This window comes from Lepisosteus platostomus, chromosome 28, assembly GCF_059453375.1.
Source record: "Lepisosteus platostomus isolate fLepPlt1 chromosome 28, fLepPlt1.hap1, whole genome shotgun sequence".
Classification (NCBI taxonomy): domain Eukaryota; kingdom Metazoa; phylum Chordata; class Actinopteri; order Semionotiformes; family Lepisosteidae; genus Lepisosteus; species Lepisosteus platostomus.
The window spans coordinates 1,989,321-2,005,079 of NC_142638.1; the positions used below are offsets into that span (position 1 = coordinate 1,989,321).

General features: G+C 39.4%; 1 protein-coding gene across 1 annotated transcript in view; it reads left to right on the top strand.

Annotated features, from left to right (window-relative positions):
- The first annotated feature begins 4,883 nt into the window (after nucleotides 1–4,883).
- Nucleotides 4,884–15,759, top strand: part of kcnh6a (potassium voltage-gated channel, subfamily H (eag-related), member 6a) — an 80,935-nt gene continuing 70,059 nt past the window's right edge. Inside the window, exon 1 of the mRNA XM_088623090.1 lies at nucleotides 4,884–5,654. Coding sequence (XP_088479216.1) covers nucleotides 5,579–5,654 — 76 coding nt within the window. The 5' untranslated portion in view covers nucleotides 4,884–5,578. The remainder of the gene's footprint in view (nucleotides 5,655–15,759) is intronic.

Here is a 15,759-nt window from a genome sequence, read left to right on the forward strand (position 1 = left end):
CTAAGGGAGGCTCAGAGGCAGAAAGTTCTCTTTGAAGGCTTTCTTTGACCTTTTCAATCCAATTTATAGAATATTCCTTTGAAACACAGTCATTTAGCTTTTCCTCAGTACGGTACCTCTTTTGACCTCTCTGAAGAGGACGTGGCTCTGCTAAAGCAGGTGTGAACACGTACTGAGCAGTACTGCAGTCGTAAGTCTGAGTTATTTATTCACTGTGAGGAAGTAAGGCATGCTGCTTCAGTGAATGTTCTTACTTAGTGGGGCACAAGTTGAGGCCATATCACATGGTCTTAGTCTTCTTAATAGAAAGGTTCACACTTTCATCACAGCTTAGAATACTTCTACAACTTTGCCACTACCTGGTTTCCACTTTTCTATAGTGTTTTACTCCAATTTTCTTTTTCTTCTTGTGTCTTTCAGTGCTTTTCTTGTGTAAAAGACTGCACAAAAATACTGATTCACACACCAATTGATCTATTGATTGTATCGATTGACACTGAAGGTGTTCAAGGTGGCGACAGAGCAGCCCGGAACAGTCACCTGGAATATTTCCTGAGCAGGGATCAAACTGATGTTGACTGTCGAAGGGAGATTAACATTTGAAATTGAACAACAGCCACAGGAGCTGGAATTGATTAATCAACGCTTCACAAGAAGAAAGGACAGAAACAGCTTTGCCTGGTGAGAGAGGGAACGGACCTATGACATACAGTACTCATGTTTTCAGGTTTTATTGATTGCTCCTGATGATGCGCAACACTGGTTTTTAATTAAAGTTTGAAGTTCCACTGGGTAGCAAATGTGGAATAAGTGACACAGGAAAAAAAAGGCAAATATTTCCCAAAAGTAATTACTTTTGACTCTCTAATCAAATATTTGTTTCATGGAACTGTATTAAGGCAGAGCTTTATTTGACATTTTGGTCAACCATGCATGTACGTATTAAATTCTTGTTAATAACCTATCAAACCATTTATGGTTAGATTAGTTATTCCTGGTTAAGAATGACATGAACCTGAATGCCATCCAAGAAGCACAAGGCATAAGGTAGGACAACACCCTAGCTTGAATTTATTTTAGAGGTGCTGGGCTTCTCTACAATATACAGTAACACTTTGTAAGAAGAAGAGTTGTAAATTCTAATGTATTACTTTCCCTAGGTGTCACAGTCTATTGGTTAATCGACTCTTAAAACTTTTATGTTAGTGCTCAGATGCAAAATAAATCAATATTTAAATAAAAAATTATTCCTCTTGCCAATATACAGTATATGATTAATGTGACAACGGGGGATTTTTATAGATGTTTTTTAAAACCTGTCTCAGTACAACCTCTCTCACAAAGCAACGTGAAGGCTTTAGCCAAGTGGAAAATGCTGAATAATAGAAAGAAAATTTCAGACATTCGATCAAACTGCACTCTTTCATGTTTGAAGGACAGGCTATGTGCTAGGTCAAATCTCAGTTTTGGTTTGCACATCATCGTAGGCACATTTTCTCTGCAGAAAGTGATTTGCACACCAAACTATGATATAATTCCCATATTCCTCTTCCTGCTGTGACCTCTGCCTCCTGTGTGCTTTCTTTTTTCTTCCTTTCATGCACGTGGCCTTTAAATCCCGAGGAAGGACACGGCTGATGCTGTTGGAGAGAAACTGGCCCACTCTGTATATAATGAAACACGTCTCACCCATCTGTTGAAGCAAATTGGAAATGTGGTCCTGTGAAAATGTAAAGTTCTTTGCTTGGTGAAGAATTATCATGTTCTCTGAGGTGTCGCTGGAAAAGAAATTTGCAGTTAGACTTCATACTGTTTATCTCAGGCTTTGTTTTACAGGACAACTGGGGTGTGCACTGAAACCAGAACGGGTGGAATGGTGCAAGATTTCTCAGTCCTGCTTCTCTAAGACCTTTAATTCTGTTTTTCTGTCTTCTGTTTTTCTTTTGTGCTGAACTTGTTAGTACTTGGTCCACTTTTCAGCTCTTAAAATGTCAGACAGGGTAAGAAATTATCATTTACCTTCTGCCAAGTACCGGGCTGCACAACTGCCTTGATTTGGGACTAAAGTTTCAATAACCAGGTGTTTGCAATTTTACAAGCTTGGCCTTTCTTGAACTTAAAATGTTTATATTACAAGAATGCTTCAGACAGAACAAAAGATTTGTTAATGTTCTCCAGCTACACTGGAGAGAGGCCAGGACAATGGCCTTCTTGAGTACCTGTTAAATCTGATGGAGTGAAGCTACTCAAACCATATCAATATACAGTATGCCCTTCTTCGGTACATGATCAAATTAATTACCTGTGGTTAAACCCTAGTCACCATGAGTGAGGTAGTGCAATGTTCTATAAAACATTTAGTCTACTTCCCCAAGATCTGCATTAGATATTAAGGGGTGTGGGTCAGCGCTTGGTTTCCAGGTATTTCTTCCATCAAATAAAAATAAATCCCTGAGGGACTAGGAATAATTTAGTTTCTAAAGACCTTTAATTGTGATTGTTCAGTGGAATGCTCACAGTTGACTCACTGCTGTTGGGGTCCCTATGGGTTTTGAAACCATTATTGGATTCCTTGGTATACAGCTCCTGTAGCGAAACGGTGATGTACAATTAGAAAGCATTGTATGGGGCTCCCTGATGGATAAACCACTGAAATCAGGTGCCCTGAGACTGGATTAGGCTCTAAGGCCTGGATCTCACAAGATTGACCCTGGACAACACTATTAGGTGAATCTCCAGATGGCAGTTTATGATGGCAGAGTGCCACCAGGGTTAGGGATGGGATTTGCTCTGTAGAGCAGTGTCTCCTGCATCTTCTGGAGTGCCTGCAAGCTTGTAGAGCCATGCTGCTCCTATAAATGGTACCAATTCTTCTGCAAGGCCCTGTGGAGCTTGTGGCTTGCCAAAAGATAAAAAGAACATTTCTGACCATCTCCAATTTGCATGTACATTCTAGGATCCATTGGTGTAAAATTAGATGGGGAAAAAATCATTTGATGATTCCATTTTGGGTGTGAAAACTACAGTCTTCATAAAACAGAAAAGAGGCCTCTGAACTGAATCTGGAGCTCAGTGCCTCTGTATACAGTGTAAACAAAAGTGTGTGGTCACGGTTTGGATTTGAATCTACAGTGTAGAAACGCAGTTTTATAGTAATGATCCATCTTAATTTACCAATTGCCAATCTTGTTTTGTGGTGTTTCAAAGGGAGAGTAATAGGAAAACCTCCTTTTGTAAAAACAAAATGCCTTTTCTCCATAAAGCATTACTTCACTTCCTAGGATGAACGAGAGCACGAGACATGGACGTGGTGTGGGTTGGGAAAGAAACCCACACTGACACTGGGATGATAGGAGCGGCCTCTTTGAGTTTTATCAGGGACTTGAGCTGTGGAGATGAAGACAAGCAGGAGAGGGATTACAGCTCTGACAGCTGAAGCTGTGCCAAGCAAAGACAGCGCATTCCTGTCACACCCAACTTCTGAGACCTTTTGTAAAGATCACGTTCATCTGAACATGGTGTATGTCAGCCCTGCGTGACACCCTTCTGTCAGAAAAGAAACTCTTTTCTCTTCTCATTACATGCGCGGGAGTGAAGCTTTTAATGCCAAAGATGTGGAGGGAGATGATCCGCTACATGTAAAGATCAGCTCTTTGAAAATGCCCAGAACTGTGAAAGCACGGCAGCTATCAGACTGCTCTCAGGCCCTGGTTTGATTCAATGTACTGCTTTGATGGTTTATCCTAAAGTTACACATAACTAAAATGTCTCTTAAAATGAGGTTAGCCAGTTCTGGACCTAATCTAAAAAGTTTAATGGAGATGTTGTAGAATCATAGCTTTGTTCCACACAGACACTCCAAGGCCGATTTTCCCACAAGCCAGTTAACATGACACTGTGTCTTTGGACTGTGAGTGGAAACTGGAGCACCTGGAGGGAACCTTAATGAACACACCCATAATCTACACAGACAGCACCCCAGGAAGCAAGGTCCCGAGCACTGTGAGGCAGTAATGGTAACCACTGCACCACCATGCCACCCGACTGTAATAAAGATCAGTGAAAGTGAAACTGAGCCACTACCCCATCACAAATCAGAAACCTGGAAACTGATGTCTTTATGTTCTTACACATGAAACCTGCTGTGGGCAGGTGGGTTGAAGCTGCATGGGTTCATGCTACAGTGTGGTCACTTACATCTCGGAAAATCTGTTGCATCACAGCAGTCAATTTATCTCGGCTAACGACCGTGAGTCAGATTTCACCTAGTTGAAATCTGAGGATTCGGTGACCCTTTTGCATGCTTAACCTAGTAAATCTGACTGCATTTTCAACATCTCCATGCTTACATCACATATTTAATTTTCAATAGCTACCCACAGTACCATGATTTACTATAATTTGCTTTATTTTTGTTTTGTTTTTATCTTGATTCCACAGTGCTTTTACCATAGGGTACAAAGGAAACCTTCAGTAAGGGGTGTTGATAAAAGGGATTGTGAGCCTGGAAAAAAATGGAAGGACTGTACTTAAAATAACCTATTATTAGGAATTTCTTGCCCTGCTGGCAACCCCAACTCCATTTACCTTATCTTGTTACCTATCAAGTGAATGTTGATCTTAATGACTGTGCTATATACATCTAAATTCACTTTGATTGGATTTCTAGTTTCATAACCCCAAGTTAAATAGTCACAGGCAGAACAGTCCCTTGAGAACACTTTGAAATACTGGGAGGCGAGCTCTTCAGCACTAGCAGATAAGACAAAAATAATCATCAGGAGCTCACACAGTGGGGGGGAAAAAAGTTGAAGCGATGTCATGGAAACTGTCATAATACTCAATAGCCTGGCACGGCCAAAACTGCCTAGCGGGTCAACAAATTCAGTGTCTTGTTTGTTGTCGAAGCACTTAATAAAACAATGCACACCGCTTGATACGCTTTTATGTGGCAAGAGGCGTGCGTATCAGACGAAATCAGACCCGTTGCTCCCCAAATAAGTGCGCAAACACCCTTGAAAACGTGCGTATTTGCAGCAGCGCCCACTTTGCCGTGCGCTCTGTGGAGGGAGCAGGGAAAGAGACTGGATAATAGTTCTGCACACTGTCAGCCCTGGCAGCTGCCAGCGTTGACAACCTCCTTCTGCCCCACACAGTAAAACTGAGGGGAGCTGTGATTCAGCAAATAAGAGCTTCTTTTTGATGGCCCGTCCCATTGCTCACTACCATGAAGTGGGCCCGCGCCTCCAAGAACACGGAGTTGGCGTTTTCTTTTTTTTTTTTACATTTATGAATCTTCTCCCGCATCTCCCATCGCCAAGTCTCTCTCTTTGTTTTATGCTTTAAAAGCTATCAAGTAGGTGCTGGCTGCGCGCAATCGGCTCCGGCTTCGCGAGTGGAAACGGCGTTTTACCATCGCCTAGGCAACAAGGCGCTCAGCTGCTTCTCCGTTCTTTGCGGCCGCTGGAAACCCCAGTTGCGCTTCTCTCTCGTCCGCTACAATCTTCGGACACTGCGGTATCCCTGAGACGCGGCGAAAGGTTAATGCTAGGGGTAGAGGAACCCGTTGCTGTTCAAAATGCCAGTGAGAAGGGGCCATGTAGCGCCCCAGAACACATACCTGGACACCATCATCAGGAAATTCGAAGGGCAAAGTAAGTAAGGACTTTTTTTTTCTTTATTTCGAGTTTTCACTGCGTTCTTTTATCACTGTTCGTGCCTGTGGGTGATGCCCTTCGTTGTAATGCCCAGGTGCTGTTAAAATCAACAGTTGCTTTTTTTTTAAAAAAAAGAAATCACTTGATAAACTGGAACAGGATGTACGCTACACCTGGTATAGCTATAGTCTTTCAACCATCCATCCGCACTCAAACCAGGCAAATGGTTATTAAAAAAAGTACGATATTATCTACAGTATGTACCCTTTTCATATTATTAACGCATGGCGTTTGACAACTGCAGATAACTTGCGGTTTGTATGGTACTGTCCTGCTTTTCCATAAGTATCCTGCTACATGCCAGCACGTGCTGTTATTGCTATATTATTAGCATAATTGTTATGCTTTTACACGTACACATTTCATAACACTCACGCAGTGAAGTTTCGACAATGGGATTGAGTGAAAATCTGCTCTGTTTACAATTACAAGACCACCCCACCTCCCAAAAATAGTGCATCATGCAGTATATCAGACCTGCAGCGCTATAGTTCCGCAAGAATATATTGCTGGACCTCGGCAAGATCTGCAACAAAACATTTATTAGGAAAGATGCAGCACTTCAGCATGAACACCTGAATCTAAAAATACTGGTGCTGCAATAATTACTAATAGTGTAACATACAGTATATGATATTCCTACCATTGTTTGATTCCTTTACCACTGCCTAAGCGTTTTGTCATGGTGCTTTGTCACCTGGGGTGGAAATCACAACAGTAATGTACGCTTACATTCTTGTGATGAAAAATAAAATACTGCAACTTGGCTATTCCCAGCTAACCACAGACACCTGTCAGTTGTGTCTGCCTTCACGTTATTGAACGATTAGACGTTGCACACAAATGAGTTACACTGTTCTTGCGGTCGTGTAGTGCTTCTTGTTTTTCAAGATTCATGTTTATCATAAGCTTTTTTCCTTATTTGCTGGAAACTTCTACATTTTTTGTGTGGGCCTTATTATCAAACATAATTTTAGATCAATGTAAAATTCTGTGGCAGAAACAGCTTTAGCTGCATGACAACTGTGTCTCCAGGCTCTCATACAGCTCATCAGCCACCTTAAGACCCTGTGGCCATCAAGACTGAAATCTGAACCCAGCTCCCCTATAGTGCCGGTTAAAGCTACTGTAATTGCAAATGAGCATTATGTGTATAAATCCATCCTTAGGTTTATGTTTAAAGGTACAAATAACCTCTTTATTTGGGCACTGTAGATTCAGTTACATTTGATGTTTTTGTAATGATTAGGCAAAATGTGCATGAAAGACTAACAGAATCAGGTCTCCTACACTGCAATGTAAATTTGATCCATTTTAGGTCTTCCTTATTCTTGTACAAAGTCTTCACAAGAGTACATATCATTTAATTTATTGTATCATAAGCATGGACCTTCTCCGACAAGTGTGGAGTTTGTACAATTAGGTCAGTAAATGCTGGGTGTCTTTTTCAGCTCATCTGTATAAACTGGCATTTGAGAGTTCTGTCATTTCATGTCATTATGCAGGACACTTTGGCCATGCTTGGGTGAAATGGCCATTTTCCCTGTTTAGAAATTCGTGAATCTCTGTGACTTTTAAGTACCTTAAAGACAAATCTCACATGCAGTGCAGTGAAATTCATATCCGCACAGTCTAGTCTCGTCTGGTCTGGTAGATGGGAATTAGAGAGCCCGCTGAAGATCTTAAAAGTTTAAAAATCCAGTTACCATGGGCACTACAGAAGGACTGCTGGTTTCAGTGGTGCAGAACCTGAAAGCAAACTTGGCACAAGCTGTTGAAATGGATGCTGCAGGAATCGAAAATATTTGTGCACGAAAAATGAACAATCACAATGTACATTTTAAAGCTTCCTGAGCTATTGCTAATACATGTTATGTCTAAAAACAAATTGCTTAATTGAAACCTCTATAAAAGCATACACTAGCATGTTAGCATAATGGAGTTCATAATGAAAGTTCAGGTTGAAGACTGCTCCTCTCTTCTACCAATCACTCATTAGCACATCACTATAAATATCACCATGGTGATGTCCCCTGTAAGCCCTGCACTGCTACCCTCCCCCAGTGCAGTGCACTGTTGCTGATCCAGTCCCTTGGTTCACCTTACATACAGTAGGGGCTGGACACCTCGGCCCTATTCCAGGTGTCACCCTTTCAGCCACTGGCATGCTGAAGACTTTCTAAACACATTCATTTCATACAAGTTTTCCTAAAATGACTGCACTTTGAATTAATTTGTGTAAGTGCATTTAAGAAGAGTTAAAAATACTGACATAATATTAATGAATATTCTACATAATCAGTATAGAATAAGAGCCCATATAATTGAAAGCCTCTAATGGATCCTCATGCTATGCACTGGGCATCTGATCAGCTTCCCTGCACAAGCCACGTTTTAGAGAATGAGAAAGTGATGGTATTGTGTTTATTGGAGGGCTGTGTCATCACCAATTGTGAAATACATAACTTGACTATTACGAAGTCATGAAGAGCAAGAGATGATCTGAAATGCAGGTTAAAAGGGGTGTAAGTGGATTTATGTAGTCACAGTGCACTATTTATGTAGTCATATGCAATATCCTTTTAGTATCATTACACAAATAGCTTCCATCTAAGTAGTTTAATTTAATATGCCTTGTTTAGTAGTTAATCCAATTGGTGGCCGCTGCTATAGCAGACCTTTAGATTAGGGATGGGGTGGACAATCATGGTGCTCATCACCTGAAGAGCTGTGAGAAGTTGTTAAGTGGTTCTCATTAAACCAGTAATTAGCTGACTGATCTTGTCAAGAGATGAGCTGGAATGAAAACCGTCAGACTCCTCAAGGACCAGGACTGCCCATCCCTGTTTTACTGAGGTGGTAGGTCACAAAGCGCACCATTTAGATGCTTCTAAATTCATCTTAGCAAATGTTTTTTTAATTATCCTCCTTGAATTTTTGTACTGAGCTATTATTTAATTGTCAAAATTGGGTTTAGTGGAGGAATGAAAAATTATTGGGCAGAGTGCATTGCTATTCCTGTGTGTTGGCTGACAGGTTATTTCAATAAAGTAATCAAAAGTGCAAATTGCTATCTTAATTATAAACAGCTTTGCAGTTAAGACCAACAAATTAAAACTGAAAACAAGAGGATGTGCAAAGCATTCCTTTACTCTTTCATCTGCTAAAGCATTTTGGATCATTTGTCTCAGCTGTGTTACCTTTTGTCCTGCAGAATATTCTGTCAGCACCCTGTGCCATCTGAATTTTCCAAATTATGGTTTCACTGATCTGTTCCAATAACTTTATATTTATATATTATTTTAGTCATTGCAATAGTGAAAGACCTTGGACCACGTCTAGGTCAATCAAAACGTTTTCATTAGGGCAATGGTTCAAGCCAGACGCATGACATGTTTGTTGTTTTCTGGGAGTGGCTTGTCAGCAGGTAAATACAATAGAATAAGTATGAGTGCATGAAGAATCTGAGAAGAGATTACATGCCAACAACCACAGTGCTGTAGACGAATGCATTGTGTTCTACAATATGTCTCCTTGAGCCAAGGAGTGAGCTGGTGATGGCTCATTCTTCTAAGCTTCCATTGGGAATCCTGATTCCTCTCCTGTCTTACCAAGAACTACTACCTAATTAAAACCAATAGAATTAGCTTTTCATAACAGTAGAGCTGATGTGTGCTTTAATTGCTTAAAGCTAGGATCAGGAGGATACCCTGGTCTGTTCACAAACTATCTGTATGACTCTGGCCACAGTGATTTCAAATCTAAACACTACATTGCCTAGACAGAATTCCCAATGCATTATTTCCAACAACTCTGAGAAGTGACTTATCAGTGCTGGAGTTTACATGTTTTTAAAATCTGTATATGAGTGTTAAACCACTTGGATTTCTCTGTACATTCGGGGATAGGTCTCCTTTTTACAACCTCTGTCTTGAAGAATTTAAACATGAAGAATTCATGTAAAAACCGTACAGTGCAGTTTTACACGTTGTACAGTGTTTAGTCATTATGAGGAGCACTGTGCATGAATTTGGTCATCTTGGCACAAGAGGAATAAAGGGAAATATTGCTGCTCTAGAGACATTATGCGCAAGTGTGTGCAGAATAATTCCTGCTTTCAAAGGAGGCAAATGAAGGAATGTGAATCCTTTTAGCCCAGAACAAAGGAGTTAACATGGAGCTGGTTTCAAACGGGCCTTTGCAGGATTGAGAAAATCACAGGCTGGAATCCAGTCTCTCCTGTGGCGTCCTGCACTGCTCATTGTCTTTCATGCTGGTGTTTTGCTTCGAAAGCAGTGGAGTTAATTAAATCTGAAGGGTCTCTTCGTGTCAGACTGGATGGCACAACAAAACTTTTGTTAAAAACGACTAATATTATTTGTATCATGTCTTTGTTGTGACTGTGCTTGTGGATAAATTTAGATGTGTATAAATCTGTCTTCCTTATCTGAGTGTGTGTGTTGTGGGCCGAATTCCTTTGTTGGGTCTGGCTTCTGATCGCCCAGGGGAGCATCAGCTCAGCTTTTTCATAATAAATGTAGGTACATTTTATTTGAACCTGAAACCTCTGTGACGTGTTTTTTTCCTGTGTTTAGAGTTTCTTTCAGAACGACACGTGACAGCTCTCCATTATTTCTGATAGTGTTTCTATTTCTCACAAGGCTTTAAATGGGAACTGCAGTGCCAAATATCTCAGACTGATTATTAAAAGTCGGTAACTAAATTAATTGATGGTATTGGAAAATGTTACAAATTCAGAATTAAGCACAAAATCGTGAACTTTGTGAAAGTACTGTATGGCCATGTTGCTGCAAACCACTGATCTCACCATGGGTGAGAGCGAGAGTTTGCAAGAGTTTGTGAGCATTGTGACGTGATGCTGCCCTTCCTGCTCACTAGTCACTGTAATGACTAATGTATTGTATGAGCGAAAAAGTACAGTAATATTCCAATGTAATCTGTATTACAAGTAAATTAACAAGTAAATTGCAGTTGTTGGCAAAACCGTCTCAAAGTTGAGAACGATATCACTAATGGATTAAAAGAGATGTATTCACAAGCCTGCTTGTTTACAACATCATATGGCCGCTTCACATCTCTAGAAGTTTGATACCTATAACTAATATTTTTTTCTGTAATTAATGTGGGCTAAAATTCTCCTTCCATGTGTGCTAGGTGTTTAGATATGTCGGAAAGAGAAACAATATATTTTGCTATGATAGAGTCTTATTTGATACATTTGAGTGTTTTTAAAATTATTAAAAGGTCCAGTACAATACCCTCTGACATATTAGGGCAGCAAATTGTTATCCCCTTTTCAGCATTAAATGCAACCCAATTAAATCACTAAATCCTTTTTGTAATAATCTGAGCCACTTTGAGTTTTTGCATGTTATTGGGTTGTTCTGATTTTCTGATTTAAATGCACTACTTAAATCTCATGTTTTCTGCTGATGAACTCTATGGTTGTATGTCATGGGCTACTCTCTGTAAGTAGCTGGGCAGCATGGATCGACTTTTGTTTGTGATCTTTTATGTTTTCTAAACTGCCTGCATAGCACTGCATACTTTAATAACACAATGATATGGATTCTAAAGACACATGCATTGTTAAACTAAGCATTAACAAAACCATAGAAATATAAAGAATGTATGCCTTAATAGGGAGTTTGAAAATTGTACTGCATGTTGGCCAATAAATAAACAGATAAAATCACTTTATAAACATCAGAATTCACTGTGCTGCTCTTATCAATAGTTACATCATGTATAAAAACAAGTGAGCCTGTTCCAGAGGTTCTTTTCATTTTTCACACTTTAACTGTCCCATTACTCCTGATCTCCTCTGTCCATTAAATGATTCTCAAAACTATCCTGACTCACCATTGTAATTCTTACAAATTGTGAAGCATGGTAGAGCATTTAATAGTATCAAAAACATGTATTCAGAGATGCTCACTTTCACCTGTTGCTTTACTTGCATTTAGAGCCACTAGCTCAAATTGTCTATCAGTCTGTTATTTCTGCCTTTATTGCTATCTTAAATACTGAGCATTGCTCTAGTCTATGGTGTATATACTGTACTGTATGTCACCCAGGTCCTACGTCATCTACTATTTCTGATAGCTTTGTTGCTCTATCAGGGTATGGAATTAATGGGCCCATATCACCATTACTGCCTTTAGATTTTGCAATAGAAAAAACTGGCTTTCGTAACCACACCAGTCCAAGTGTCCAACATCCCCTACTGCAGTTGTCACTGAACCTAGCAGGAGAAAGCTCTACGTGAGTGATATCAAGAAAGGCCAGGATCCAATTATGCCAGAGCTGAGAATACAGCGTCTCCCAACACACTGCCAACAGCTTTTTAGCTTCAGTTAAGACCAGCCAACCAAATCCGTTTCTAACACCGCGACAGGTCAAGATCAGAGTTATCAATTAACAAGAGCACTAGTGGGAAGCCCCTCTTTGAGGGGTCAAGTGCTCTCTGTGAAGAATACACAGTGCATTAAAATGATTAATGCTACTTACTACTTAATGGAAAATTATCAAATCATATTAAATCATTATGGGACTGCAGCAAGTAAGTTCTGTAAAGGTATTTAATATTAGAGTGAATGGTTGAAGCTTTATGCTACAGTGATAAATAGACCTTGGAAATGCTATTTGTTTTTGAATTTTATTTTTTATTTATTCCATCATGTGCTTTCACGGGATAGTCCAAACTGCATTATAATAAAAGTATTGAATATTTTTATTTTGGTTTGAAAATAGCCTAATATCTGATTAAAAACAGATCATCATTACTCAGGTCACTTTATTCTGCAGTTCAATTAACATACAGTAACAGGTAATAAAGAACATTCATCACATTTTTCTTCACAGAGGTCACGTGACCCCTCAGCCTACATGAAAGTACAACTCCCTTGTATGTTTTCCAGACATTTTCAAAACATCCCAATTTGCTAAAGTCTATGTAGCAGATTATTTTTTTTAGACATTGGGATCTGTTGAAGTGGACACTTGGACTGCTGCAGCTGATGTAGTCAAATCCTTATTGCATGACACTGCTGCTGTAAGCCTAAAAATGAAAAAAACACATGGCATGAGGGGTTTAGGATAATGAAATTAGGAGTAGCTGGGCGGCATGGATCAACTGGCTTCTCTTGTTTGTGATCTTTCGTGTTTTCGTTACTGCCCACACCACACTGTATACTTTAGTAACACAGAGATATGGATTCTGAAGACGCATACATTGTTAAACTAAGCATTAATAAAACCATAGAAATAATAAAAAGAATAATGGGGGCTTTTAATCTGCAACTGTGTACCACAAACCCATGCACCTGTTGGAGCAGTGAACCAGTCAGTTTGCACGCAGTGTTTCCTGCATTGAAGGAAGACATGCAAACTGAAGTTAGTTTTCTCTCATTGTCTTGTTGGCAAAAGAGATAGGTCAATAAGTTATTTTGGCCTAAATAATTAAAATGGTCTAGTCTACGAATTTAATAGTGTGGCTATAAGCATCATAGTGTTCATTGCAATATTCTTAATTCCATCCATCTATTTTCTAAGCATTTAATCCAAATCTAGAACATGTGGGAGTTGGAGCCTATCCTGGCAAGCAAGGAGCCTAAGGCGGGATACACCCTGGATGGGACGCCAGTCTATTGCAGGGCACACACGGACACACACACACACACACACACACACACACACCAAGGACAGTTTTCCCAGAAGCCAGTTAACCTATCAGTATGATTTCGGACGATGGGAGGAAACCAGAGCACCAGGAGGAAACCTACGCAATCCCAAGAAAATATATATAAAATAGGAACTCCACACAGATAGCACCCCTAGGCTGGAAGGGAACCCAGGGGCCCAGCACTGTGAGAGTCCACTGGGCCGCCGTTCTGTCTCACTCCTGATTGCCCATTTCGGCAAAGATCACCAGGAAAACCAGTAGGTTTTAAAGACAGCCTTCAGTTGTTTTCAGTTTACAGAGTAACTCTTTCAAATGATATTCATGATTATCCTTTACCCTCAGCTAGTTTCAGCAGTAGGTTCTCTCTCTTTGCTTACAGTACCACTCCCATCTTCCTGAGAACAGGCATGCTAATTACAGTCAAAGGTAGTTAAAAATAGTGTCTGCATGCTCTGTTGCAGCTCAGGATGAAGCAATTAGAGCTTGCATTCTAATTGCTTTTGAAAATTGTTTTTTTTCTTTAAATAAACAACTATACTCTTCATATTTCAGTTTTTCAAGCTCCTAAGAGGAAAGGATTCAAATAGGTAAAAGACCTTTTTCCGAAGACAATTTAGAGATTCACTGTGTCGGAAAAAAGTAAATAGATGAACATGAAGTCAACATGCAGCTACTGTAGGCATTAAAAATTAGAAAAAAATGGATTTATTTTTTTCTGAGTATTTTTCTCATTCAGTAAGTAAACCATTATGATGAATGGCTTACAAAATTTCACCTGGTTAACTGAAACAAGCATTGATTTATTCATTTTGAAACCGGTTGTTCAAATGTATGAGGGGGCAATGGGAGAGAAATTTCACATTGACCTGAAAATTTGGTTACATTTGTATCACATCCTGCATACATCACTCTATTTCAGTGTCACATTCTATAATACATTTTGTCTTTTCAGGAAAAAGAAATGTCTTTTGCTTCTAAATTTGACAAACACATAATCACATGAACACATAATTTACAAATGGTTTAAAGTTGTCATCCATAATCTAAGTTTATGTAAATCATTAGGAGATCATGATAAATTCCTTTTATAAGCCCTTTACATTACACTTATAAAGCATCCTTGAAAATGTTATTTGCTGTTTAAAGTAATTTTTCATTCATACTACAGTATATATTATTCTAATGGGTAAATAATTCTACAGTACACTGTAATGTAGAAAATATTGAATATTTCAGGTTGGCAATAGCCTAATAGTTTTTTTTTAAATATCATCGTAACTCAGATCACTTTAATTTGGTGCTAAAACAACACAGCAGGTAGTAAGTAGCATTAATCATTTTAATGTATTGTATTCAAACAGCTGACTGAACTCCGAATATACTGGGCTGTTCTATATCCGCATTAAAGCTGCCAGTTTTTGTTTTCATTGTAGACATTGCAGAATGCCTGTGGGTGGCAATTGGTGTGAAGGATTTTGCTTCTAGTATTCCAGTGAAGAAATAAAAAAAAACACATGAGAATCAATTAAGATCTTTTTAAAACCCACGTAGTCACGGTTGTTTCATGGTGTTATTGTGAACGGTTAATTACTGACTTCTGGAACACAGTGAATGTGGGTATCTGCTGTGGCACCTTCTTTTCTTGCTATGAAATGTTTTTCCCTTTATTTTAAACATGCGTGAGACGAGCATTACTGTGATGCATTTTACAGCAGTAAGTTCCACTTTGTTGTTTTTTAGAGGGAGACAGAAATCTCAGTTCTGCCTATGAGCTGTGTGGATTTATGCAAGTCTCTTAATGCAAATGCATCACATCCATGTTCCTCCTTTGTTTTCAACTAGAGCAAAAAGCAAGACTTGTTTTAAAGGCTTTTTTTTTAACTGAGGGACTGCACTGTTAAAGGTATTCAGAGTCAAAGCCCCGGAGTTCAAAGGTCAGATTTTAATCTGGGCTACCCCATTAGGATTCATACTCTTCCAGAGTTTTTGCTGCTTGCCTCAGTACGTGTACCCGTGTGACTCATTGCTGCCATTGGAGCTGTAGATCTGGTGTTTGAAACACGTTCTCATCAACTTGTAACTTGGTAGTAAACAGAAATGATTGCTAAAAAGAAAAGGAAATCCCAATTTAAAAATTATTTTAAAATATTGTAATGGGATCATACTAGTGATGGAATGGGGGACCTCGGACAGCCTGGTTATTGCTGTGATTAGTGTTGGTGGACCAGTAGGTGGCGCTGTTCCCTCTTTGCCAGAGTTTCCAAACCAACTCCCCAGTATGGTGTCTGGGCAAGCTGTGCTATAGGAGGTGCCCTTTGGATGAGATGCTGAAGAAGA